A 27016-nucleotide genomic window follows, 5' to 3' on the forward strand; every position below is an offset into this window, starting at 1 on the left:
CATCAAAGCACTTAAGTCACAGATTCCAGAAAGACACAAATTTTACATCAAGTATCTCAAATGCTCCCATCACCCTGTGCTTAAGGCTTCCCTTGTTGCCTTTATTTATGGATTAAGCTACTACAAAGCTTCATTGTCAAGCCAGGTAAATCTAAGGAGGACAATCACACATGGCCTTCCTGAACCCCCCATGTAAAATTCACAAGATAACATAACACAATATAGAGAAAATGAGATCATTATGTTCGCTCCTTGCATTGGTATGGAGATAGGCTTAATATGCAATACAAACCGCTATCAAAAATGTGTGATTTGCTCTTGGTTTTGAGGAACACAGAGAGACCAGTGAACACGTTATGCTCCTGCCCAGCAACCCCTGGGCTCCTTATAGGCACAGAAGAGGCAGCTCAGTCTTGGAATGGTTTTCAGGAACAAAAAGGACAGAATCTCACCAAAAACTACAGAACTCTGGGCTATGATAGTTCAGCTGTAAACAGATCACTGAATATTCTGCATTTTTTCATAAGATAAAAAGCTATTACTACTGAATACAGTTAATCATTTGTGGGTTTTGTCACTTAAAAAACATTTTTATGCTATCTAAAGTTAGAGCTGCTTTGTGCTTTCACCGAACGACAGTGTTCTCATCTTTGGATGACAGCAGACGAAGAACTTTAAATGAAAACCAAGACACGACATGACAGAACATAAGCAAATCTCTGCTCCAAATTTTAGATCTCATGAAACGCTCCATAAAATGCACTGTAATTAAATATTACGTTTTAATGTATGACTAATCCCTACTGACATCATCCATGGTATCTCAAGTAACTGTATCTTAGGTTACTCAAAGCATCACACACAGAGTAAATGAACTGCCCAAAGCAGTATCTGCAGCACAGGGGCCTGTGTGAAATGCTGTGCTGCTGTCAGTACCCAGCTGTGTACCTCAGAAGCACGGTCTGCTGAGCAGAACGCCCCCCTCCTTTGCAAGCAAACGACTTGCAAGCTTGAAAAAACAGTTTGGAAATGACCGCTAACTTGGTACCGAGTTTAAATTAACAGCAGCAGCAAAAACGCTGGGTGAGTAAGGTTAAACCCCAGTTCTCTGCCTCACGGGATTCTAAATCGGCAGATTCAGTAGCGGGTGGGTATTAATTCAAATACACGGACAAAGAACCCGAATGTCGGCTCAGCGTTCTTCGAGCTCCACTGCAACGAGCCGAGGGCTCCCAGCCGGGCACAGGAACGAGCAGGTTAAACTGTAACCATCAGAGCGCTGTTGCAAGCTGTGTGCGTGACCCTGCCCTCCCAAAGCGCCGTGCCGACGGCGGGCCGCACACAACACAACGCCCTGCGAGCTACAGCGGGCACGCACACCAAGTCTCGCAGAGCGGTGGGCTCCGCCCCGCCCGCCATCCGGACAGCCCCGGGCCGCCGCGGGGACACGGCCCGCTCCTCCGCGTGGCTCTGCGGCCGCCCCGCCCGGCCCTCCCCGGCCCGCGGGACCATCTCGGCGCCGCCCGCTCCCTCCCGGCCGATCGGCCCGTCTCGGCCCCACGGCCGCATCAGCCCGGCGGCTCCCGGTCGGAGCTCTCCCGTCCCCGCGTCGCCAGCTCGAGCTGCGCCCCAGGGCGACGCGGCGCTCCTCCCTTCCCCGCTCGCCTGCCCACCCCACCCGCGTCCGCCCGTCAGCCCCTTCCTCCGCTCCCCCGAGCCTTTCCTCTCCCCGTGTCTCCTCCCACCCTCCTCCCCGTCCCGAGGTAACTCCCAGGAAACGCGCGAACCTGCGCTTCTTACCTTCTTTGGCTTTTTTCCTCCTGGCCAGCGTGCCGCCGAGCTTGCCCAGGAACGAGTCATCTTTTTTTCTGGACGGGGGCGATTTCGGGGTGGGAGATTTGGGGGAAGAAGGGGACTTCTGGGGGGACGATGCCATGGCGGGCCCGGCCGGCGATCGGGGATGGAGGAGACGGCTGCGAGGCCCCGGAGCCGTGGGAGGCCGCTCCCGGCTCTGAACGGAAGCGGAATTATTCCAGGCATTTGAGGCAGCTCCGTGCCGCTCTCCCGCTCCTGCCCTGCCTCCCGCCCGCCCTCCGCTGCCGGCTGCGCCCCTCCGCCCTCACCTGTCCCGCCGGGGGACGGCCCTCCAGCCCCGCCGCCCCTCGTACCTTCCTGCGGGTCGGTTCGGGCCCTGGCGTAGGGCGACCCGCTCAGCAAAAAGCTCGGGTGCGGCCAGAGGCGCAGCTTTGGCAGGGGAAGGGCGCAGCCGGGCAGCCCGAGCGGGGCCGGGCCTCGGGGCGGTGCGGCGGCTGATGGCCGCCTGGAAGCGGCACGGGACCGCCGCGAGCTGAGAGCGGGCCGGGCAGCACCGGGACAACTCGGTACCTGCACGCACGTGGCAGCTCCGGGAGGTGTTTCTGCACTGTGTGAGCATCTAACAGCCGTGCCGCTGGATAGCCCTGTGCCAGCTGGAGGCACGCGTACGTTTGCAGGGAGCACGCTGTGCTAAGCAGCCCTCGGGATACCGCCAGAGCTTCTGGCTGAGGGAGGCGGGCATCGAGGTTTCTACGGAAAAATAAAATAAAATAATAACCGCTGTGGAAAGTAGGGAAGCAAGGTGACTTAGCACTACTGTCATTTGCAGATGAGTTGCTTTAGAGAGAAGCTTCTTTAAAGCAGATGATGTGCTGCAGCTCGGGAGCTGGTGCGGAAGGCACCCGGGGCTGCGGTGTCAGCTGGAGGCGCTGCTTTCCCTTCCCCGCTTAATCACTCCATTAACAGTTCGGGCAAAAAGCCACCCACGCTTCATGCAAATACCGTGCTGTCCTTTAGGCGGAATGAGCGAAATGAAATTACCGCGAGGATATTTCTAAATCAGCTCATAATTGTTGTGTTTTCACAAGCTGGTGGCATCGGTTAGCTGACATCAATGAGTATTTGTTGTGTGCAGTTAGTATATGCCCTGGGGAAAAGCTTTATTCATCCATACTGCCATCAGTTAAAAGCAGAACGAGCCCAGGCTGCCACCACTGCTCCACGTGTCCTTGGCTTTGCTCTCTGGTTCCAAGCAGGCTGCCGAAACCTGGAGCAGACCTCAAGGCCTCTCACCGTGCTCCCTGTCAGCACCTTGTTCTTACTGGTGAGCCAACCGATAGCTCACTTTAATTGTATAGCCTCATCATGTTCATGCTATTGCCAGGTAATAAAGTTGGTTACATCAGCACACTTCACATGCATCCTTATTCACCTGCACAGCCATCCATGCACACCCGTTTCTTTTATTTCTTTTACTGCAGGACTCAGAGTGATTGGGAACAGACTCTTGCTTCTGATTGAGGTAGAAGAGACATGATTCAGACTATACTTGCTGTTGGCCAGGCTAATGAGAAGGAGCACTTCAGCACTGAAAGGATTCCATATACTTAACCTGAGATGGCTGGCTCCTGTGATAGAGGTCAGCTCTGATGTCCTGTCTAGTTTTTCAAAGTACTTTTGCTTATTATTACTATTATTTTTTAAACACACAGGCTTAAGGCCAAGCTGGTTAAGGCCATACAATAAATTCTTGCTCTGTCTTTAAGTTCAGCGTTTGTCTCTGTCGTGTGCCTCTGCATGAGCCTTTTATCTGATTGGTCGCTTAAACCACAGAAGGCAGATGCTTCAGTGCCCCACTGCTATTGCTGTAACTGCTTTCAGCAAATCTCTTCACTGACTTGAGGAGGAACAGAACTAGACCAAAGTCCACCCTTTTCATTTTCCCACACATTTGACTGACAATTCTGCACAGTTAACTACTGAACGTGCCCTCCACTATACCTCCCCACCAAGTAACAGTCAACAGCACCATAAAAGAGGCTGCTTAGAAACCTAACAAAAGAGTATGTATTGTATACAGCTACAGAGATGAAATATTTTAGAAGTTCCAAAGGGAATTGTCACTCAGATGCTAGCATCATTCTGGTGCTTAATGCTTCCAGCCACGTGGTAGTTCTGTCAATTAGTCATCGATGTGTGCATGGCCAAATTCATATGCATTCACATCTAACTGTGTTGAGACTGTTTTAGGAAAAATTAGTATAAGGAATTTTTCTCAATAAGCATCACTTGTGCCTTTCACTTGAGCCCATGATTTTGTGCATCTGTTACATCAATATTCCAGCAAGGCGTTCCTTTACCTTGAGGGCAAACAGACTGATCTTGAGGCAAGTAATAGCTTACAAAATCCATTCCCTGAAATCCTTGCCCAATTGGCTTTTTTTAGATACAGAATCTTTTGAAGATAGAAGGAGCAAGCAGGAGGGAAGCCTCAGTCAATTCATTGGTGACATTCCTCTCCACACTGTGCTCTGGGACACCCAAACCCCCTAAGTGGTTACCTGCTGCCTGAGAGGTGTTAAACACAGACAATAGTTTGATGTATTACTTCCAATAAACCCTGCAGGCCTGTAATTCCTGTGCTGTTCTGAGATATTGTGAGTGTCACAGCACGAGGCGTCACTACCACACCTGCCTGTCTCTCAGGCACACAAAATGGAAAGGAAAGTATGCGTCAGCAGAAGAAAAAGCTCAGTTCAAATATGTCAGAGATTACCTTGACCTCAAAAGGAAGCTGCTGCTGTCCATCTGCCATCTGAAGAGGAGGAACTATCAAGCAGTTCTAAGCTGCTGAGCTGGGAATGACAACGCAGATGCTAACATAAGCTCCAGTCTTGCTTCTCTCATCTTGAAAAGCACGTTGTCTTGCTCTGAAAGGCTTCCCTGCTGGTAAAAAAGAAACAAAATGAGATGATCTAATATAAGTAAAATAGTGGGGATTTGAAAAAATGGCGTTTAAGGTTTTAATCACCAATTCTTAGTGATCCATGTGGTTGCTTTTCCTTCGAGTCTTCAGGGAGCTGTTACAGTTTGTGTGTGGTGTCGAAGGAAATTAGGTTGTGAATTCCTATGTAAGAAAGTTGTTGATTTCATGGATTTCACAACCTGTTAAGTTAGAAGTAGAATAGAATGCCACCCAGCTTCAGGGTGTCATTATTTCTAAACTACAAAATGCAACTGTGGGCTGCAACACAGGGTAATTTACTTCCTAGTATATGATTAAGAAACTGATATAATTTCTTACCCACCGACACACATTATTATTCTACTGTAGGTACCAGAGAAGAGAAATTACTATGGAAATGACTCACAAGCACTTCAGAGAGTGAGATACAGTTTTATTTCTTCAAATACAAAACTGCTCACATCCAGTCCATTTAGACATGGCAATACATTCCAGCACATCACATTATACCCAACAGTGACAGGTACCAAGGACTGGAAAAAAAAAATAAAGAAAAAAATATACCCCAACAAATCCAGTATATATTAATGAGTCAATTCACAAGAAAGATCAAGCAGTAAGAACACTCATAACAAAACACATTTAGACAGTTTTGTAATACATGCCAGCCATATTAAACTGACCAGCAACCAGGGCATGTAGCTTATTTCTTCTGCCTCCTCTATTCACACAATACAAAGACTTGCTTTAAATTGCTCAAGAATTTATTCTTTTCCTGCTTTGCCTGCACAATATGTTTGTGGATCTGAGCTTGTGAGGCACGCAGAACCAGTCAGGGTAGCAGTAACCTGCCAGATTTTTCCACCCAAGAGTAGACATGTGGGACCTGTGGTTGTGGATGGAGTGTTATCACCAGGTGGCATGCAGAAAAGTATCATTTTGGCAATGAATATCTACGCAGTCCATTAAATGCTGATGGCTCTCAACTCCTCCTGCCTCTAATCTCTTGGCTCTCAGCAGCCAAACAAATATCTGCTGTAAGGTGAAGTCTCATGGCCTGTCTGCTCCACGGGGAGACCTGAGCCCAGGTTCTTGGAGCACAGCACCTGCACTGGGTGAGTGCGTCAGACTTGGGCAGAGGACCTCTGGGGCTGCCCTTCCTTCTCTTGTACAGAGGAGGAGAAGTGGGCTTTTAGTACAAATTAAGTGAATAAATAATCACCAACTGATATAACCAAGGGCTTCTGTGCTGAACTGCCTTACTGTGCAAAGCACTAAGAAAATGTTTGCTGTAACAACTTGTAAAAAAAAAAAAAAAAAAAAAAAAGAATCCAGTGAAAATATTATGACTTTGTTTCCTACAGAAAACAATGGCAGATGATCCAGACAGTATCATCACTCCCCTGGATTACATGAGGCTTCTGGGAACTGATGCAGTCCATCCATTTTCTCCACAAAACTAGGGATGCCAGCAGATTTCAACAGAGAAAATGAACATATTTATTGCTGTCCTGCTTGCTTCTGCTCTCTGTCAATCTAAAGGAATAGAGTTACTCTTAAAACAAATCACTGCAATCCATCTCAATAAAAATGTAACGTGAAGAACAAGGTGTGCTCAGCATATGAATGACAGACAGAAATGGCTGATGGTAATTCTGGAATACATTCAGGGATCCTGCTATGTCTCTCCACCCAAATGAAAGACAAATTATACTGTTAAAGCTCAACGTGTTATGTTGTAAAGGTATCCCACTGAGATATTATTTATGTCTTAATTTATACTTTATTACTAATAATTTCCAAATGGATAAAGCTACCTAATCTACTCTGCAGACCTTTACCTATAAATAACTGTTAGAAATGAACTTATTTGTGAAAATTGGAGACAACATCTGAACTGTAAAATGTAACATGACACTCTTATCCTCTTTACACAGACTAATAAATAAGTATAAATACATAAATACTGCATAACAGTAGTACAGTCCTTGCAGCAACAGAGGTATATTATGTCTTTGTGGTCAACAGTGAAAACTTCTTTTGTTTTTAATTTTAAAAAGGATGATTTAGATTTCTTACAATACAACAAAAACTTAAGATCACTGCTAAGTTATCGTACCAAGATCCAGTGTACCTGTTACCCTACAGCTAGTTACCAAGAGGTTCTTTAGCTTAATTTTCTCATAACAAGAATGCTCGTAGCTTTGGCTGTAAGAAGGCAGCTCTTGCAAATAAGCACCAGTCACGAAATAATGAGAACATCAAATCTTTGTGTCAAAGTGTGAGGTAAAACGATATTGAAGAAGAAACAGTCTTTTGGTCTCCTTGGTTTTTCAGTTTGAGCACTAAGTGCATCATATGTACAAGCCTGAAATATTACCGATCTTAGATTGCAGAATTGCAGACTTAAGAAAGTACATAAAGTTGTCCTGAACACCAACAAGAATTTCTGCACATCTGCTATGCCACGACTACAGGAAAAACAATCAAACAAACACAAACAAAAAGAGATAGCAGGCACTTCCTTTAAGCAAAAGATCTACACCTACATTTCTGAGCAGCAGTACAAAAGAAATATAACATACTCACAACATTATCAACCAAACGTTGCTGTTGCAGAACTCAATATTTTTGCAGTCCTTTCGAGGAATTATTTTAAGGGAGATTTGTTAAACTGCTATACCTCTCATGATCCTTCTTGTGATACAGCCTATGAGGCAGGTCTGGATAAGTATTTTAAAATTATCATTCAGCATACTTTATAGAAGAGCTTAACCTGTGACACACAGGAGTATGTAACAGTCTTAGGGGAATTACCCACTTGATGGCCCCTTATCATTTTACAAAACACAGAGATGCTTAACATGTCATTCAAATGTGAGAATACCTAGAAAATGCATCTCTGACATTGTATTTTAATGGTTTTAATGAGTGCTTACACATAGTTATTAGTCAAAGGACTTTTCCACCAGAAAAATAAAATAAAACTAACCTTACTTCTACATGAGATGCTTGCTTTCCATCTTTAAACAGTTCATCATAGTTTTGCTGTGCCAAAATGTAAGCAAAGCCACATAAAGAGTGAGACAAGCAGATGGAAAATAATGACATCTCAAAAAATGCTATATGATATCACCCTTTTGCTTAAGAACTCTATTTTCAGCACTAAAATAACATTCCAAGTTAAACACTGGAGTGCCAGTTTCCCTTTCACAGACTGTGGTGTCTCTCAGACAAGTAAATCCGTTCCATCTTTATTCTTGTGATCTTTGATGGTGACAGTGAAGCAATTCCCACCAGTGTGAGCACAGAAATTCTTTAAAAGCTCCTGATAACGGAATGACCTTTCCAAAGAAACTGACTTCAAATTTGTATTACCTTAAATTTTGGAAGATAGTACTAATATTGCTGAAATTACATTCGTTTGCAGATGGCAGTTTAAATCCCACTCAGCTGACAGCCCCTTGATAATAGAATGCTTTCAAAGTGCTGGTCTTCTGCTTGTTCTTTCACTCTCTGCTCCTCTAAGGTAGACACGAGTTTGTCCCTTTCTTCAACCACTTTCATCATCTCAATAAAAATTTCATCTTCCTCATTTAGATCCATCTCATTTTTAAGGCTGTCTGAAAGATCACAAAACAAGAGGTCATAATCCAGATCATTTTGTTGTTATGCTTTGCATTTTAACAGTTGTTGTACTTGGATTAAATATTACACTCAAATGAAGTCAATAGTTGTTAATATTTTTCATGTTACCGTCCAGGGAAAATCTATCTTGCCTTCAAGCCATTAGAAGTTGACCATTAAGGCCCCTAAAGTGTGCTGTAGAACTTTTAGCAAAACTTAGGCTGTGGAATTAATAGTAAGAATACTACTTATTTACAAAAATATTTGCAAATGTTGCCTAAGCATTGCACCATAAATAAAATGCTATATGGCAGGCAGCAGTTACTGTATCAGGGTGTGAAACCTAATGTAACATTTGTGCCAGACTTCAAGATTAGTTTATAAATCTCAAAATTCCCAATCACAAAGTGTAGAATCTGTACAAATAGAAACTGTTTTCCAGAAAAAATACTGAAAGCTGTAGTCACTTGCAATCCACATGCTAAGAACCAACAGGATACTGTGGTGTATTCAGTGCGATGAATTCACTCATCTGCCTGTATTTGTCATCCCCACTCTCTTTTCTAATACTGACAAATTCAGACTGTAGACCCAAGTACAAAAAAACAGTTCCAAAATGCAATGGTAACCTGCAGCTCCGCAGGTGACATAACCTTTCAGAAGAGCACAGAAGGAAAAGTATCATCCTCCCCACTCCTCAAAGCTAGTGGGTACTCAGATGGGCATGGTCCATAACTGTAGAACAGCTCATGTTCCCCACTTTGACTTACCATCAATGGCCATCTTCTCTCTCAGTTTTTGTTCCAATCTGCTTTGGTGGTCCTCCAATTCTAATTCTTGGGCTCTGGGTACAATAAAATATAAATTAAATAATAAAAATTTTAAATAAAGCCATACAAATATAAGTATTATTTCAATCTTGATTTCATGTATTCTGTTTATCCACTGTTTTCTCTTCATGGGCAGTCAGGGCTAAAAGTATTGCCTGTGCACAACACTGACGGAAGTACTACTACCACCTTTCACTTTATGCATCGAATTAAGCTCCTTCTCACAGTGCAACACTCAGGGCTTTGACCAGCTATGTCAAAGCTTGTTGCTCGTACCCACACCACCATTCTGGACAAGCCTGAGCCCTCCCACAAACAGAGTCCAGTCAGAATGAATAATGATTACTGCAGCTTTAAATTCATTCCCACATCATCCAGAGATAATGGAGAAAACATCTGGGTGCCACCTACAGCTATCTGCTGAGCACACTGCAGAGGACGAGAGATGAAGCAGAGAGATGACCCAATATTGTTTCCATCAGCTACAAACAGCAGCTCATGAGGCAGCTGTTATTGGCTTGGTGTATATACTTGTTTAATCTCAGTGCTGAATTCCTTTGCTTTTTCTCTTGTGAGATACATTTGTCAGATTATTTTTCTTATACAAGAGAAAGTACCTAAGTGTTCATTAGGGCCATGTTGCATAAAGACAGAAAATCTGAGTGCTGTATTTTTTTGAGTATCCTATAGGAATGAAATAAATTGAAGCACTGTGAGAAGGAAACAGTGAGGAGGGCTCAACTGAAGGTCTGCATTCAAAACAGACTGTACTCTATGTTTATTCTGACAGTTCCTAACTCTGTCTCACAGCAACATGTTCAGATGTGCTACGAGTACAAGTTTCCGTATCCCCTCTGCATCTTTTGCATTAACATTCATCCTTACTTACACAATCAAGAGCTCAGACTCGTAACGCATTAATTTATTCTTCTCCAGGACCAGTTCAAACCACTCATGAAGCATCTGAGTTTCATCCCGCATGCCTGAAACTGTTTAAAATAGCAAAGTTGAATATGCATGACTGGGCTTCCTTCCAATGCTCTTGTCACTTGAGGTCACTTTAAATAATCCTCATTTGTAAGGCTAGGTGAGCCACAAAGCAGATTTATTTTTCTTCTCTATGCAACCTACATGAGTAATATCCAATCATAACACATATAGTATATGACTGTTTATGGTTATTTGAGTGCTGTAGTTTATTGCAATTAAAGTTGTGTTAGATTTAAAAACATTGCTTATTTGGAAATCAAGTTTTTTTTCTTTCAATAGATTTTTCTTTATTTTCCCCCAAATGGTCACTTGCTTTCTTTTAGTTCTGCCTTTGATAACACTTTTTTTATGTTAATAGCAAATCTGTTTATATAAATGATGAGAGGAGATGGTAAGTAACTTCCCTACCTGTGTTAATCAGAAATGGATTCCTGCTTACTTATTGCTCTCCTTTTCCTTTGCAAACCTATATGTGAATGAGCAGGTAAGTTGATTTTACCAGCAGTAATCCTCAGTCAAGCTTGTCAAGAGAATATCTAAGTCCAGTGATACTCCTAATCGAGCAGAGACTATCCACCTTCTCAAGAGGAATTTGTTTTATTTATTTTAGTTATTATTTTTTTTCCTCAAGGTTTGTTTTAACATGCTCCTCACTTCACGTCTTCCATCCTTTTTTTCTGCCACAAAACAGAAGCACCCAGCCACCTTTCTACATGATCCCTGTGCTCATGAAGAACTGCAGGCAGGTACTGTTATCCCAGAGAGTCCAGGTCAGCTTGTTTGAGCATCACAAGGGTGTGGGTCCCTGTACCAAGATCAGGAGTCATGCTCACTTGCACAGTGTGTGGTGATTTCCTATTGGGATTTGACCCCAGTCTGAAGTTACCATGAAATGGGAAGATAAAGCAACAGGAAAGTGAAAAGAGGTGAAAATAGTTGTCTCTATGTTATACATGGAGGGGATCTGCAAGTTTGCTCCTCCCTAGAACTTCTAAACCTCATATTCCTTATTCATGGAGGTTTTCAGATGATCTCTTTAGACTCTGTTGGAAGTTCTGAGAAACCTTGGATAGATGCTCATGAAATCAGAAATGGTCCACACAGGTGCAGATGTCTGTTCGCCTCCCAGATCAGAGTTGGATTTTTTTCTATGTTCTGCCTACACAAATTTTCTCCTTTTCCACCATTCCTCGTGATTTGTTCAGTCAGTTGATTGGTTATGCTAATTTCAGTGGAAAACGTGCCTGGGGATTTTTATTTCTGTATTTTCTTGTAGGCAAAAGATCTCTATAAGCCTCCACAAATGTCAATGGAAAACAAAGCAGTGATACATTAATTATTTATTATTTGTTATTTAGAATCAGGATAAAGGGAAATAGGGCCATGAAAAAACACTCTTGGATTGATATTCTTTCTTTCTTTAGAGAAAAAAAAAATAAAAAATGCATGGATTGTCACTACAATTAGAAGATCATGAAAGCCTCATTTTGCTCATCAGTCTTCATGGCAGTTGTTTCACACCCACACATGTTCTCTTCTAATTCAGCTGAGGAGCTAATGAATAACCCCCGCTAACAAAGGGGCCATTCATCCTCTGCTTACAGAATTATTAAAGGAGAGTTGCGTAAATGTCACTGAAGACCAGTGTTTGCAGGCCTGTCTCTAAATTTGGTTATTCACAACCTTTCCAGCTCAATATTATTGCTGAACCGTGATCGTTTTCTAATCACCTTAATAATACCTATTAAACCACTTGAATTACATAAGCACAGACCTGCTTAAATACAATTTAACCTAATAAACACTGGTCATTCATTAAACAATAATGCCCATTATTTTTAAGAAGGTCAAATGGAACACTGAACTCACTGATTCCTGCATCATTACACATGTTATAATTCAAGTGACAAAGCACTTACATTTTGTTTGGGAAACTTACAGCTTCATGCTTTTGCACCAGAAGAGTTATTGAGAGACAGTAACATCCTACATTTCAGTATCTGCCCTATTTGTAACCGGCCACCTACACGCAAACAATCAGCAGGGAGAAAAAAATTGTACTTTCACCTTAATGAGGGCAATCCAATTACTGAGGATGGGAAGAGAATGAGAAGCATCAATCTCTTGGCAGATAGCCTTCTTTAGGAAATGCGATTGTCAAAACAGCAAAAACAAGAGCTAGCTCTAGGCCATCCATCCCAGTACTCTGCATCTATCCCAAGAGCTAGAAACCTCTTGTTCCTCATATTTTTTATACCTTCCAAAGCACCCACTCTCACTGAAATGAGTAGTAAAGAATAATATACCAGAGCTCACAGTCTTCTTAGGAATGTTTTTCACAGGTGGTAATATGGGTGCTATTTGATAAATATTAGTGATTTTGTTTAAGAAAAAGAAATTGTTTCTAGACTTTTAAGTAACATTTGAAATAAACATGAATTGCCAGTTATATGAAACTTGCTAATAAATGTAAAATACTCTCGTTAAACTGGACAGTTTGATGTTAGAATAAGGGCAATAACTGATAAGAAATATGGCATTAAAACATCCGGTGTGTAGAGATTTTGCTGGGTTTCCTAACTAAGATGACAGCGTCAGGTGCCAAAACATATCCAGCGCTGTGCAACTGCCTGACCCAAAAGCTTGAGGTCCACCTTTCTTAAACAAAGATAAACAGATGCTTTCAATTGGGCTGTCTGCTCCCCAGAATTCTTTTAGCACAGAAATACAGTCTCCCCTGAAGTCACTTACACACACTAATCTCTCCTTCATCCCCTTTTGTCCCGTCCCACCCTGCTGCAGAAGGTTTCCCCAGCTTCAACCTGCCAGCGCTGTGGAGCACTGGGAGAGCACCGCATTTCAGGTCATCACTGTTGGTTCAGGCCTCATGCAGGATGATGCTCTTATTATCTTTCACCTGGTTGGAGTGGTGGGACTGCAGGGTGCTGTTGCTATAGTATGGCCATCACCATAATTGTATGAATGGCATTTCATGTCTCAGGACTCTGTTACCAGGCAAGGACTATTGTCAGCTTGGTAACTGAGACACAGCTCCTGGAAACTGCAATGGTTCCTTCCCAGAGAAGAAACTAAGGTCACTTTGGGATTTAAAAATATATGCATATAAAAATGGGAGTAGGGTGGTGGGAGGGAAATACAGATTCACACTCAACATCAAAGCAAATATTTCTAAATCTAAGATAACCCAAAGAATGTTACAGTGTTCAGCTAAAGGGTGCTTGAGCTAAAAGACCTTGAGGAAAGGGGTAAATAAGGATTTCTGTCCTTCCTTTCTTCATTTAAAATTTTGCACTGAATTCTACGACAAAAATAAAAACCTTCTCCTTAAAACAAACTAACCAAAGAGCAACAAAGAAAACAACCAAAAACCCCAACTATCAAGAACAAACACTCCTTCACTTACCAGATTCTCCTCTGAGCTCTCTCTCCAACTGAACACCGAAAACCTCCAGCGCTCTCTGCCTTTCTTCCAGTTCTTCTAGTTGGCGCTGGATTGCCTGCAGAATTGAAAATATATAGAAGTTGCAGACATAGCTTAAGGATTCAGAGACAAGAGATAGCCTCGATGATTAGAGAAACAGCTTGAAGAGGTCTCTGAGGAGTCACAGGATATGCAAACTCATCAAGTGCGTCTGGCACCTAAGCAATTTAACAGTTCTACTATCTAGATACATTTTGGTGTGGATAAGTATCTCAGATACTAAAAGAACCCCAGAATACTGCAGGTATTTTCAGGGGTGCCTTACAGAAAATGGACACAAAACACCTTTATAAGACTGAAGTTTTTCCACTTCAGGCTGTGTTCGGATATGCCAAACCCAACCCTCAGAACAGCCTAGCAAACAAGAAAGATGGTTCAAAATGTTTGGACTTGATTACTTCCACAAAGTAGTCAGAGAAAATAATTTTACTTGGAGATCATTTACATCTCTCAAAATAAAAATGATAACACAATCGTTCTTTTCTTTGGGTTAGATACATGGATCCATCCAAAACCATCCACTTGTTATTGTAATACAACAGAGGATGATGTAGAACTCTGACTTCAACAAACATGATGATTTTTCAGGGTCTGAATAAACTGAACTGACTTAGTGTCAGTGTTTAAAAAATTCAATTAACAAATTAAAAGGTTCACTTTCACCTTTAAGGCAGAGAGGACCCTAATTCTATTTTACCAGAGTCCTGCTAGTACACCAGGATGATAGCTGAGCTTCTTGCTTTCTCAGTGGATGATATTTCCTTTTCCTCTCTCTGTCCTTCAGATTCAGTGTGCTCTACTGCTATTGTCAGTCACTATTGCTCCTCTTCATGTGCTTGACAAAGCTGTGACAATCTGCTGGGGCACACTTGAACTCATCACGCAGAGGTGTGAGGCCCAGCCACACGAATCTTACTGCACCTGATGTTTTGGGAGAATTTCAGTGTAGCAGTCAGTGAGCCCCAGTGAAGAGCAAGGGTGCAGAGGAGACATTTTCTATCCCCGTCCTTGCCAAGCACTCCTGGGAGAAAAATGTCCATTTGTGAGCTACTCTGTCACCTGTGCTTTGTGAAGCCGCTTCAGCTCCTCTTGTTTAATCAATTGCTTTGTCTCCTTCTCCAGTTTTCTTCTCCTTCTAAGAGATCTTTTTGCCTGGAAAAGGAAAGAAAAAAAAAATCAAACTAACCAACACAACAATAAACAAAGTACAAGTATGCTATTAAATGCCCCCACAAGCCTTTGCCAGAATTACAGTATCACTGAGATTCAGAGAGGTCTCTGGAGATTGGCTAATCCAACTGCGCTGCACAAAGCAAAGACACTGCTAGTTGCTTGGGCAGCCTCACTGAAACGAAAATATCTGTGTAGGGAATATCTTCAAGCACTTCCCTGCATGAGCTTTGAATCTTCACAGAGTCTACTGCAACACTAAACATGAAGTGTCTTTACCAACAGAAAGGTTCAAATGATAGGGAGGACTGTACACAATGCAGCATTGCCTATGGCACGTGCAGACATTATGTATTTGAGGGAGAAGCCAGGTATGGGCAGCAGGAAGCACCGGAATAAGAACACTCAATCCCATTGCTGGAGTAGAAAAATCAGTCTGAGGCGTGAATGCTATCCTTGATGGGTGGGTGTAAACCCCAGTGGGTTTACATGTAGAAACAGGTCTTCCAAAATCTAGCTGGTCTGATTGTAACTCACACCTGTGCAGTGCAACTGGGAGTGGGAAGGGAGCATGCACTGAAGGGCTGCTGGGGAAACGCTTCACCTTGCTCTTGGTCTAAGCTATCTGGAAGTGCTTCAAGGCTGTGGTTTTCTCACTCAGGAGGAGACAGGATATATGAACACAGTAGGCAAGAAAGTTGAAAAACTAATAGGTCAGGAAGGTGCCAGCATTTTTTTCCACAAAGTTTTACCAATGAAAAACACTGGCACTGGATAAACAGAGGCACTTGGAGGTAACTTAGAGAGGCAAGGTAAGAGGGTAGTGTGCATCTAACACTGCACCCTAGGCAGTTGCCCCTATTCAGTTTTCTCCTGTCTCTCTCCATCTCCATTTTCTCTTTTTTGTTTATTTTCTGGTTTTGCATTTCATTTAATTCACCATTGTATTGTCTTATTAAATACCATATTTCCTGTAACACTCCTTTAGTTTATAGAAACACAGCAGAATTCGTATTTTTTTAACATTTGAGCTTGAGAAGTCCTAAATATTGATCATTACTCCTTTTTCCTCCCACATTTCTAAGCAACTGGTATTTTAAACAACCAATTTTATTAAAGGTCATTGCTTGTAGGCTATCTCACAGCATGGCTGAGCAGCTGAAAGACTTGGCCACGTGTCAAGGCCCATTTCCCCAGTGTCACTGTCCTGAGCAGAGTATTGTGGGCAAGAGAATGAGAGCTGGGGGACTCCCATGCTCCATCACAGTGCCAGACAAACTGTGGGGAGTGGGCAACAACAGTGTAAGAAAAATAATTGAAAATGCCAATGTACCATGAAATGTTTCATATCTGAAAGTCTTCTATTGAAAATGAACTGAAGGTGCTCTAGGATAACAGAAAGTTTAAACAGTGGTTGCTCCTACATTTGTTGATAACTTTCCAAAGTCTGCTCTGCTTCAGAGGGTTTCTGCAATCTCAGTGCATCCTTACCCAGCATCACTGGTGGGACATGCAGCCAAACACTGCTACACTTTGCTTTGCATTGCTTCCTCCAGAGCTCATCCTCTCCTTTTGCCCTCAAAAAGCAACAAATCAAAAGGCCACCTTTCACTATTACTTCCATTTACTTACATTCCCTCAACAGAAAAAAAGTTAAATATATATCTGATGAGCTAGTCAGGCAATAAAAGCTGCTTCTTCAGATGAGTGTTGGGTATCAAGAGTTCACTGGTGATTTAAACCCATTGCTCCAGGGAGACACAAGAGCTGTGTTAGGGCTGGGGGATGCCAGTGTACAGCACGTTCTTTCCATGTATGTGGTCTGGATGTGACTTTGTAGCTCACGTAGCCACGCTCATTAAGATAAACATAGAGTTTTCCATGCAATCTGCCTGTATTGCCTCACAAATGAAGTTGTACTTCCCCATGGGAAATCTGCATCTGTTTGTTTTAATTTTTTCAATGGTTTGCTTGTCGTCTACATATTAAAGCCACTTATGAATGCTGCTTCAAAGTGGTTTCAGTTAAACATGTCTGTTTGTCCAATTAAGACCTTCTCTGTCAACACTGGTGTAACCTGGGGGAATTACAGATCCAAGGAGGAGAAAGAAATTTTCATGTTCATCTGTCACAGTTTTTAGTGTATTTTACATCCATGACATGTAACCCTTGCTGTTAAAATGTTCCAGTCCCCTTGTAAAGAAACTGTGGAGTGCTTAGAACAAAGTCATAAGAATCTTAAATATAGTCCAACCGAGGCAATGCATTTTTGCTTCAAAGAAAAGGTTACCTTATATGTTAATGAAGGCTTGGATTCAAATTCATCTTCATCAGAGGAAGAAGTGAAATACTCAGCAGTCTGTTTCCTGACAGGTGGAAGTTCACATCCTAGGAAGAGGGAACAAAGCCATTAAAGAGGCAAAAAATGCCGTTCTTTAACATATACAGACACTTTGCACCTGCCCTGAGTCCTCATCAGCAATTTGGAAGCTTGGCTCACTACATTAATTGGATTTTGGTCACTGTCAAAAACCCTGTCTGGTATATCTTTTTTATTATACATATATATATATATATATATATATATATTTTATTTTTTTTTTTTTACTTTTTTTAGGTATTGTAGACAAATAAATTAATTCCTCAAGCCCTCTCCATGTAGCATGCTGTTCTGAATGCATTCAGCATTCATTAAAATGCATATCTGAAGTTAGCCATATTACCCAAATGATTGTGTAAGGCTCACTATACAGTGTAATTGAATGCAAGAAGTCTGAGCCAGCTCTTAAACAAATTACCCTTATGTGGCTTGTAGCATCTGGCACCCATTTTTACTACATGACATCTGCTCAGTGTAAAATAGTTGGCGTCAGAATGTCTGGTCATATAAAAAAATCACAAATGTAATCAGAAGCAAATGGACTATGAGAACAAGGCTTTATCACACAGCCTCATGCAACATAAATATTTAATTAATTATGTCTAAACAAACGTCACTTATTTTCCTGCTTTACGAATATTATCACATCATTGAGCTGTTGATTAAAATGCCATAATAAGTCAGGAAAATCCATACATCACAACAATGCACTTCATAAGGAAAACTCAAAGGCTGCCTTTAGAGGAAGCATGCTTTCAGAATTACAAATTAAATTACATTTAATTGCAGCAATTTTATAACGCCTGTTTTCCCAGCATCTTGTTTCAACTGGGTGTAAATATTTGAATTTCTTTTTAATTTGTCTAATTCATAGCTTCATTCTCTTTATTTAAGGAAATAAAACTGCTTTTGGAACATCTGTCTCTACACTCCAACCTGCTACAGTGTTAATGATTAACAGCTGGGCAACATCTTGGAAACGTACATTATTTAAAGCCGACGTTTATTTATTTATTTTTATCTGCTAGGTAACAGTTGGCTTTCTATGTGCAAGTCACATTCAGATTAAAATCACTTCCCACTCTTTCAGTGGGAACATTTCTTCTTTTTTTGCCTTCTCCTTCATCTCAGTCCTGAGACAGCAATTTTGTCTCAAACCCTGATTTAAAACCAGAAAGATGTTCATCCCTGGAGGTAAAGAGATGACAGCAAATCCAAGAAATCTGAGACAAAAATTCTGATATTTCCCCCGAACAGTTCATTTTTGGAAGCACCCAGTCCTTGCGTTCAGTGAAGCTGTAAGCTCAAAGGGTCTTTTGGCTGGACAGCAGGGACAGCCAGCCTTGCCAGTGCAGGAGACAGAGGAAGGCAAGGATGGTATTGCATTCACTGTTTCTTTTGAGGAGTTAACTCACCTATCTTGCTTTTCCTTGTGCAAGCAAACAAGCACAGATCCTGCAGTCACACTGATGGTGAAATCAAATTCCATAATATGCAATGGGTGAACCTTCTGGGGAGCTCTGGCAGAGCCGGCCACACAAGCAATTACACGCTCCCTTTCTTCTCTCTGCTCTGGGAATAAGCAATGGCTTCTCCATGCCCTTCTCTTTGAGCATCATCAATAATTTAAGCAGTGTTACAAAGTCTCATGAGCATGAGGACATGGAATAAATTCATGTCCACAGCCACACTAGTGCCTGTCAGCTAAGGGAGCCATGTGTTAGCACCTTGCTCTGCAGAGAAAAGCCATTTAAGTTGCTCCAAAACAGCTAGACAGCCTGTGAAGGGATGCTGCATCCAGAGTCTTGGGAGACAGTGGCCACCACCAGCAGCTGCTGAAGAATTCACCACCTGCAAAGTCTCCAAGAAGGTGATCCCTGGGAGCCCACTCATGGAGGTTATCCCATAGCTCGAGTTGTGCGTGTTGGGGTATGACTTCCATCACATGCAGCATGCATATTTCACACCACTGAAGTTCTCCACTGATAAAACATGGAAAACTGAAGATCTTGGTGCTCCAGAGAGTGATACCCATGAACACACAGTGAATAGTGAAAGAACTGGAGTAAAAAGGCATGTCTTTGGTTCTCAGATGCACCGCACTGCCTCATTTCAGGGGCACAGAGTTAGTGAAACAGTGCCTTACTTCCAGTAGTAAAGGGGCAGCCATTGTGTTCTCAACTATTTTTGCTTTTGTTTGTTTGTTTGTTTGGTTGGTTGGTTGTTGTTGTTGTTGTTTTTTTTCTTGAAGAGCAGAAAAAACATACTTGAAATTGTCCTGGTGCAAATTTCAACATCAAGACAATAATAACGAGCATAGTAAGAAAATACTCTAGTGAACATTCTGCTTTATGCAAAACTAGAAACCATTCATTCTAATTTTGAAAAGACCACTGCTCTGCATTACAGCATCTACCTATACTACTATGGGTACCCGAGCATTAAACTTTCCATTTACCTTTTTTTCCAGAGAGGTGAAATAGGCAGAATTTTGCTGCCAGCTGTGGGAATTTGGACCAGGAGCTTTCAGATAATGTTCTACTTAGGGCATTTTACATTAATCGGCCATTTAAATTTGAAACTTAGTATTGACACGGTCAAGTTAGATAAAAGCAATTTCTCTGTTCAAATACCTCGAGCCTTAAGGCTCACTAGCCACTGAGAAGGTCTCAGTGACATACATGCTTTCCAAATACTAACTCAGCATCTCAGAGTAGAAAGCTGGAGAAAGATTCCAGTTCTTGATACCAGGATTTGACATCCTCAAGGTACAAGATGAACTGTGTCTGTAAAGATACAATTTCTTCCACAGAGAGTTCGTTATAGTTTAGTAATCTAAGGGTGAGTCCTAAAGATACTTTGTTCTGGCCTAAGGGCCCTGGCACTGGATGCCATCAGTAGGAAAGCCCCCACCGCATTCAGTAGAAACATCTGGACTCATGTACAGTACTTCTGCAAATCCCCCTCAACACATAAATCCAGGCTACTGATTTTTCTGAAAAGATGAGGCTCTCTGAATGGAGAAGGAAATGTCATAAAGACCTGTTGAGACAGTTACAGCTTCAGGAGGACGAGGAAGCACTACTGACTGTCCCGGAGATTTACAGAAGAAGCCCCACTACAGAAACTATGCACATCACAGCTCACCTCTGCTTCCTGGAAGAATTTTGTGTCACACAAATGACTGTGGTTTAACTACACTGAAATTCTTGGAACAGGAACTATTTTTATAGCAGAATTTTTATAATGTTACATTAATCTGTTGGCTTTCTCTGTAAATGTCCAGGATTTGCATATTTTTATAAGGTTATTGGAGTTGATCGTGGCCCCTGAGTATTTCAGTATTTTGCAGAGGAGAAAGGCAAAAGGACACATCTCTTAGGGCACCAGTGTCCCAAGCCAGATAGGAATTTGCATGAGGTAGGAGATGAAAGAAAGGCAAGCAGAAATCAAGGGTGATTTGGCTCCAGACCTCTGCTTTTTCAGAGATCTTTCTTGGGATCTCATATATGCAATTTAATCTTGTAGCATTCCCTGAAGTCTGAAATCACTGAAATAAAAGTGTCCTAGCTGACATAAATACTGCAAACATAAACATTTACAGTTGTACAAAGATGCAATAAAATGAACTGTGCAAGAGCTTTACATATTTGCAAATAATCCCTTTTCAATCTAAATGTGCACAAAAAAAGCAAAGTGAATTCATGACATATCTTTTGTTTTGTTTTGTTTTTAATCAGTTGAAGCAGTAATTCTGCTTAATTAAATCAGCCATGTAAACAAGACACAGCCATAAACTGAGTTGCAATAACTCTCATTTACACTGAAGGTTTTCATGCATCACCCATTCTAAACCCTGTATCTCACTGCAAACGTACCTGACAGCTGGCTACTGCACACAGCCATCACCAAGAGAAGGTAGACACTATGGTAACCGCACCTCTGCCATACAAACTGCCTTGCTTTCATTCCCTCTAAGTTGGTTTGTTGTTGTTGTTTTTGTGATGTTAAAGACTTTTAATACCTGTAAGTAAAACAGCTCTTTGGCTGTTATTTTTCTTTACATTTCAAAAGGGCCACTGGGCTGAAAGGAGATCAGTTAGCCACCAGACAGACTTGCTTTACTGATCAAATTAGAACACCTGGCTGTTTGGGGACACCTGTATATTCAAATAGGAATTTTTTAAAAAACCAATTTCTCACTGAAATCAGTGCATGAATTCCCACTACTTTAGTAAGGAGGAATAACTCTTATAAAACAGAAAGAAAACATTAGCCAGAAAGCCTTCAAATCAGGTCTGGGTAAGAATTTGAGATTACCCATATGGAAGATGTAACTTCAGGAATAAGCTTGAATGACAGGCAATCTGCTGCTGAGTAATTAAGATCTCTGTTTCGTCATGCTGGGCTTCAGTTGGTGGCTGAACAGTTGGCAGGAGATGACAGAAGGACAGAATGCAGTTTTAGATTGGACAGACATCTGGGTCTGAAATGCAGAAGTCAACAGCACAGGGAAGACATCTGGACACGTATTTGCAGATGAAGTAACAGATAAGGCATAGGGAAAGATGAGCAACATAACATAGAAGTAATCGTATGTGGGGGAGGGACTGAAGGTCCTTCTTGTCTCTCTCCAACAGTGGATGTCTAAAGGAGCATTATGAGCACTGGGCAGTCATGTGTGATTTATCCCCTTAATAACTCACCCAGCCGTCAAGCACATTTCAGTTCAGGAGCTCTCTGAACTGGGTGCGGTTTCTATGCACTTGGTTAATCCTCAGTGGATTTCTCTTCAATGAGCTTCTCCAGTCTCATCTCAATCCCAGAGACTTTTTTACACAGCTCAGTCTTTGACTCCATGACCAACATCCCATTGAAGGAGAAATCAGCAGAGTAATGAAAGACCAACCATACTTGCACAGAATGAGACTGTCTGGCCCTGAATAAGACAGAAAAACACTACTGGAAAGGACCAAGAGGGAAAATGAGCCAAGTCTCATTAAACTTTTTCTTGAAAGGTGCTGGGAGTAAGTTTTTTTCCTCTAAAGAAAATAAACTTTTTAAGATCAATGGTAAGCTATACAAATAAAAATCAAGATTTGTTACATAGGCTAAAACTCATCAGCACTTCATGACTGAAGCTTGCCAAGCCTGGGCCTCAGGCAAGTGCCAGTACGAGGCAAACTACATCCCAGAGAGTGAGCGCTTGGCTCTCTACCAATTTAATTTTCCCAAAATATGAATGGTTTGAGAAAGTTCGGGGGGCTGCAGTGCTAAAATGCTGAAGACACCGGATTATTGAGCGAATGGCTGAATCCAAGCTGCATTTTTTTTTTCTTCTGAATAGAATTTGCAATGCCCATATTCAGTGACTATAATAATTAAATAATTCCTCTTTTGGCTCGCACAGCAGGAGAATGCAGCACATTATTAAATCATCATGTTTTCATGATTTTTAAAATGCAAATAAAGCACAGTATTGTTCAAATCTGACAAGAATCTTTTCCATTCTTGTAGGAATGGAACATATCAGTTGCTGCAATACATTCAGTTAAGAGCAAGTCAACTTGGCATAGTCTACAGTTGATGACTTGGTATCGATTCAGAATAAGCCTTTCATTTAAGACCATAGTGACAGGTGTGAATAGTACCAATACTCTGTGGCCTTGAGGCAGCCCTTAGCATCTTCTGGCTTAATGGGAAAGTGTAGTTTTGCAAGTTGCAAGATAAGGAGGCTCCAAGACTCTGATCCAGAAGTTCAGGAATGAGAGCCCAAGTTATTCTGTCAATTTCAGTGAGTATCACAAAGGGGATCTGGCAACTCAAGGGGAACATTTCATCAACTTCACCTACACTCTATTACTTGTATGCGTATTATTTTACATACAGATTGTTATTTTCATGCTGAATGTGGGTTACAATTTTCATGCTGAATGTGGGTTACAATTTCATAAAATAAGACACAAATAGGAATGGCAATAAAATTCAACAGGTTATGGAGTTAGATAACTGCAGCCTTCTCTAGTGGGCGGCTGGAAAGATGGATTTTGGAAAACGGCGTGTGTCTCTCTCCTACCTCATATTTCACATCTTACACTGTGTTGCACTTAATTCTTTCTGAGCCTATGCTCAGATTACCCCAGTTGTTCTCGGTCTCACGTCAGTATTTCTTAGCCTTATCTGCAATTTTAATATTAAGCTTGCTCTTACAAGTGAACATGAAAATAGATGCCTTTTAATAACTGCCTAAGCAGACTTGCAAATAGGTCACAGCAGGTCAGCAAGGTGCTATCTCCTCTCAAGAAACAGAATGGGGGATATTAATGACATCACATCACTCCCAAAAGCATGCCTACAGATTGGTCACTATGGCAGTAAGCAGAATTAAAGAGACATCTGCAGCAAAGCTCATTACTGCAGCCCAATTGCTTCAGTGCCTGAGCTCCTCATGGAGAAGATATCAAACATACTCCATGTTGCACTCAGTGTCATGACAGCAACTGCTCTGCACACTGTCCCATTCTGCTCTATTGCTCCTAGGTCAGCATGTTTTCCTGTCTCAAATATATCTGAAGTAAGCAGCAGACCAAACATGGGTCCAGCGTGCTGTGCACTGCTTGCATATTCACCCTACTCATGGCAACAGCTTTAAACCAGAAGCCTTAACAGCTTTAAACCTAAACCTTAAGGAAGATTTATTAAGTCTGCCTATGTAGTCAGTAACTATAAAAGAAACATAAAACACAGCAGCACATCAATCTTATAAATGTTAAGCGCTAGGAATAAATAATCTCACTCAGTTCCTCACCTGTGGAAGGATAATGTAGCCTGTCTTCTGCAGAATGGTCCTTCTTGAAAGGCAGAGATGACGTGAAGAAATTCCCTTCTCTTTCACAAACTTTACTTCTTAGTCTCTCAAAGAGTGAAAGACTACCCTTCTGTGCAGAGTCATGCAAGCTGTCCTTAGGGGTGTTCCAGGGTTCCCGAGATGAAGCAAGAGGGTACTTTTCATTACAGATAAATACATCATCCCTGGGAGCCACTGAAGGAGTTTCATTAAAAGTAAACTTCTCTAGGAGTCCTGGGACATCCTCCATTCTAGCACAAGTTGATTTCTGAGGTATACTATGGGTCTTGGAAGGCCTGCTGTGAGGACTGTAGACTGGGAAGGACACCTCCTTAGCATAACCACTTGGAGATATCTTTTCAGAGCTGGCAGAAAACTTAGAAGCACTTGAGACAAGGCTCCCACATCCTAAATATTCTCCTGCCTGCTTCCCTACTTGAAGGTCCTGTGGCTGATTGTTGTTGTTAGTGTTCCTATGGCCAAGAATACTAGGGAAGCTGAAGAAAGCTTGTTCTGAAGAGGCTTTGGTTTTGCTGTCTGAATCCTGCTTTAGTCCTTCTGGAGATGAAGTCAGAGGTTCCAAAATGGACCTCCGGATTGCACTGGCAATAAGCCTCAGTGGTGATTTTGGCTGGCCAGCTGAATGCTCCTTGGCAGTTTTGTCTGGACTCCTCAGAGCATCTTTCCTGTCAACTGGCAAAGCTGGTGGCACATTATCTACAAATAAAAGAGGCACAGGATAACCAGATGGCTTGAAAACACCTCTTCTCCATTCAGCATCTTTCTCCTTTGAAATCTCCAGCACTTTTTTGTTTTGACACTGCAGTGTGGATCCACCTAAGTACACCCCATTTGAATCATACAACTTGGGTAGCTGCTCTGTGCGAAGAGCTGGCCTTTTTTTTGCTTCCTTTACTTCTTGCTCAAGCTTTTCCTCTGGGTGCTTCATATTTTTCTCATCTTTTTCTTTCAGGTGCAGAGATGACATCACTTTTGTATTCCCATTAAAATCTCCTGATTCAGAAGTATAATTCCTTTTGTCTTCATTCCAGCCCTGGCCTGTACATGTCCCAGCATCAGCATCTATATCTTCAGGCTCAGAAAAATCAGCAGCCCATGCCCCATTCCCAGGAGGGATCTGTGGAGAACCTCTGACCTTGCTCTGAAGTGGACAATGAGGCACATGGGGATGGACATCTCGAGGCCTCTCTCTGGTTTTTCTTTGAAATTCTGGGCTGCACGGTTTGACATGTCCCCTCGTAACTTCTGGTGGTTTCTTGTAAGAAGCCAACTGTCAAATGCATTAAAAAATATAATTGTGCCAGTGGAAAAATACAGTTTAGTGCATCTTCTATGTAATACTTTAATCAATTTCAATCTTAACATAATGCTAGTAAACACTAAATTTATTTTCTGTGTGCATCTACTCACAAATGTATGTAAATGACAAAACACTAAGAAAAAAGGTTTTTCTCCACAGAAGAATAATATTTCTCTATGGGTGGAGAACTAATACTCTACTGGAAGACTTAATAGCCTACAAATAGGATAATTCATACTAACAATCTGCCATCTCTTTATGAATTGCCTTTAATGTTTTTCTTGGAAAGAAAGAGACCAAAATATGGGAAAATAACCAAAAAGGAATCTGCTCTATTCTCCTGTGTGCATTTCTGTTGCATCATGTTAGAATTTGCAGAAAGCACATGAGGCCACAATCCATTCTCTCCAACTGCTTTTACAATACTGCACACTCAGATATTGAAGGTTGGAATGAAGGAAGTGACCCAGAAATAACTGTAAAATGAAAGATGGTATTTTAAACAACTCAATTAGTTTTCTTTTATGATGATTTTCCTTCTGGTGAAGACTTAAATTGATTATTCCAAGCACTGAAATCTTCTGCTGTAAACAGTAACAAGAGTAAGTGCCTACTTTACCAAACCAAAGGACAAATTCTAGAGATTTTTTAACTTTTTAAAAGTGGGGCATTTTATCCGCAATGCTGTATGATAATGATTGGCTACAATACTTAATGTCTGTTTCTACTCCTGTGCCAGACTCCCAAATTCACATGGGTAAAGCCATTAATCAGACTTCTCAATTCCTAGATGCATGGGAAGGTAATAGTGACTACTCCTTACTTTACAGCTGTGTTTGATGAGTGAAATGAACATTGGCCAGGATCTCAGATAAAAATGTTATAAAAAACAATAAACACATAAACACCTTCTTAAATTCTCTTGTAAGAGCAAGTGAAAGGCCTCCAAGTACTGCATTATGAGTGTAAGCTGCAGCATGGTCTCACCCCTCCTTGCGAACAGTGACCAGACAGCATTGTGCTGCTCTGCTCTCCTGGGATATTCCCTTCCTGGCCCTATTGTCCTAGACCGGAACACAGCTAGCACCGCGGATGTGGAAGACTTGATTTTATTGTAATGCAGAGCCTGAGGTCAAGCAATTCCAATCACTTCTGATCCAAGAGCAAGGACAACAGGCTAGGACACAAGGGACATGGCCTGGCTCCAAGTTGTGGTGGGGACTGACTGTGCTGTGCTTGGGACTGCTGGTCACTACTGCTGTTGCGGTGCAATAACTTGCAACAGGCCCACCTTTCCTCATCCTTAATAAAAAACAACAAAAGAGAGAACCCTGAGCCTCGAAGTAAGATGAAGATGTTGTGAGAGGTATGGAATCAAGAGCCTACTGCAAATTAGGAAAAGGCGTCTTCTGCTCAATGGATGCAAGCAGTAAACATTAGAGATGAGCACACTAAGGGCAGTAGTAACTTAAGATCCCGCAGTTTCCAGAGCCAGTACTATGTAAGCCTTTACTTTGTGTCTTAACTTGGCTCTCAGACCTATGCTACCAGATCAGCTTTCCTTTCCCC

General features: G+C 41.8%; 2 protein-coding genes and 1 long non-coding RNA gene across 6 annotated transcripts in view; 1 reads left to right on the forward strand and 2 right to left on the reverse strand.

Moving 5' to 3' along the window:
• The window catches only part of PARVA (parvin alpha), a 54181-nt gene extending 51896 nt beyond the window's left edge, over positions 1-2285 (reverse strand). The window contains exons 1-2 of one of the 2 annotated variants that reach the window (XM_015863945.2): positions 2169-2285; positions 1801-2011 (exon numbers count right to left, since the gene is read on the reverse strand). In XM_015863945.2, the coding sequence (XP_015719431.1) occupies positions 1801-1936 (136 nt within the window). In that variant the 5' untranslated portion in view covers positions 1937-2011; positions 2169-2285. Of the gene's footprint in view, positions 1-1800; positions 2012-2123; positions 2143-2168 lie in introns of those variants that run through there. The other variant, XM_015863946.2, reaches the window with a different exon arrangement.
• On the forward strand, positions 1557-6744 carry LOC116653552. 3 transcript variants are annotated; one of them, XR_004307648.1, is made up of 3 exons: positions 1557-1763; positions 3297-3454; positions 6145-6744. It is a non-coding gene; the product is annotated as an uncharacterized LOC116653552 (long non-coding RNA). The 3 variants fall into 3 exon arrangements; XR_004307649.1 differs by lacking the exon at positions 1557-1763 and adding an exon at positions 2369-2480; XR_004307647.1 differs by lacking the exon at positions 1557-1763 and having other exon boundaries at positions 2375-3454.
• Positions 5193-27016, reverse strand: part of MICAL2 (microtubule associated monooxygenase, calponin and LIM domain containing 2) — a 119040-nt gene continuing 97216 nt past the window's right edge. Inside the window, exons 29-35 of the mRNA XM_032445211.1 lie at positions 24088-25417; positions 17190-17287; positions 14789-14881; positions 13652-13745; positions 10127-10226; positions 9178-9251; positions 5193-8403 (exon numbers count right to left, since the gene is read on the reverse strand). Of these exons, the coding sequence (XP_032301102.1) occupies positions 8219-8403; positions 9178-9251; positions 10127-10226; positions 13652-13745; positions 14789-14881; positions 17190-17287; positions 24088-25417 (1974 nt within the window). The 3' untranslated portion in view covers positions 5193-8218. The remainder of the gene's footprint in view (positions 8404-9177; positions 9252-10126; positions 10227-13651; positions 13746-14788; positions 14882-17189; positions 17288-24087; positions 25418-27016) is intronic.

This window comes from Coturnix japonica, chromosome 5, assembly GCF_001577835.2.
Source record: "Coturnix japonica isolate 7356 chromosome 5, Coturnix japonica 2.1, whole genome shotgun sequence".
Taxonomy (NCBI): Eukaryota; Metazoa; Chordata; class Aves; order Galliformes; family Phasianidae; genus Coturnix; species Coturnix japonica.